Source organism: Sinocyclocheilus grahami, unplaced genomic scaffold (genome assembly GCF_001515645.1).
Source record: "Sinocyclocheilus grahami isolate Dianchi unplaced genomic scaffold, SAMN03320097.WGS_v1.1 scaffold4394.1, whole genome shotgun sequence".
Lineage (NCBI taxonomy): Eukaryota > Metazoa > Chordata > Actinopteri > Cypriniformes > Cyprinidae > Sinocyclocheilus > Sinocyclocheilus grahami.
Genome location: NW_015509337.1, coordinates 14,257 through 15,594, shown reverse-complemented (window position 1 = coordinate 15,594; position 1,338 = coordinate 14,257). Strand labels below are relative to the sequence as shown.

At 48.7% G+C, this 1,338-nt stretch overlaps 1 protein-coding gene across 1 annotated transcript; it reads right to left on the bottom strand.

The window, feature by feature from the left end:
- Positions 1-5: 5 nt before the first annotated feature.
- Positions 6-1,337, bottom strand: LOC107576816 (mucin-5AC-like; the record flags this gene model as incomplete). The annotated part of the gene is made up of 1 exon (XM_016262945.1): positions 6-1,337. A coding segment is annotated over one exon (1,332 nt), but the record flags the coding sequence as incomplete, so codon positions are not given.
- Position 1,338: the final 1 nt, after the last annotated feature.

Sequence of the window (1,338 nt, the reverse complement as noted above, 5' to 3'; positions counted from 1 at the left end):
TTGTATTTTGTCAACATATCATGTACATCTGGCCAGGCAATGCTTGAGAAATGTTTTCCGCTATGACTGGTCCTTTCAGTTGTTAGTCTGACAGGTGAAAGAGGGCCAGGGCTGATAGAAGATGGGCTGCCACTGTATGAACCCCCATGAGGACTTATTAACCCCAATTCTGAACCCACTGACCATCGTCCACTTTCTGCCCAAGACCTGCGTTCATGTCTAGTTGGACTGGGTGGTCTGTCCCCTAGAGCAACAAAGGACAAACTGGTTCCTCGAAGCCTCCTCTGGCTCTGCGAGCTGGTTGCTGAACATGAAGACATTCCCATTGGGGTAGGAGAGATGATTCTGGGGCCTCTAGAGTTTGTTTCCACTTTTGTTGGAGAAGATGCATTTGTTATTGAGGGATTCCTTGGCTGCGGATTAGCAACACCCCATACATTTGCAGGAATGCCAATAGGAGGTGGCGAGGTGATTCTGGGGCTCTCACAGGGAGATAATGAGCTAGCTGATGTTGATCTTGAGATTTCCAAAGATAGAGGGGTAAAAAAGCTACCTTGTCTGGGGGTTCTGGGATTTGGTGGCTTTGTTACCAGATGACTGGAGTGGTTTGGAGCAGGTGGAGGGGAGCAGATTTGGGTGACTGGAGATGGGCAAATAGAAGGGGACTGTACACAAGAGCTAGGCTCAGAGGACGGAAAGGGACGAGCCACCCTATTGTGCAAGGTTGTTCTTTGAGGATCATGGAAATGAGGGAGTCCACCCACATTTGAGTGTGGTGTTGTTTTGTGGTTAGTGGCCCACCCGTTATTACTTAAACTGTTGTTATTGTTATTATTACCATTTAAACTGGTGTAAGAAGGCTGTTCAAGAGCAGCAGAGTTTGGGCTGTTAGCAGATGCAGCTGAATGGAGGCTAACTGGAGGTGCAGGGGATATTGACCGTTGACTAAGGCAAGGAGGAGGGGACTGAACTGTTGATGGACTAGATCGAAGACTGTTTGATCTGAATGGGGATGGACAAGACCTTAGGGGTTGACTCCCTACCCCAGTGCTGGATGTACTCCTAAAACCTGACTCCGCACTTAAGTCCAAGGTGATGGGTTTAGGTGATGGTGACCTTAGCCTTAAAGAAGATGTGGGCAAAGGAGCAGAGCTCACAGGTGGGGAAGCAGTCTGAAGATGTGCACTTCTCTTGGCCATGGTTTGAGAAATTGTCTGACTAATACAAGAGGCAGCAAGAGACTTTGTATGAGCTGAGGCCGTTGAGGACAGTCTGGAGTTCTGGGCACTTCTATTTGGAGAGGGTGATCGCATTCGCAGGTTTGGGCTAAAGGCAGAC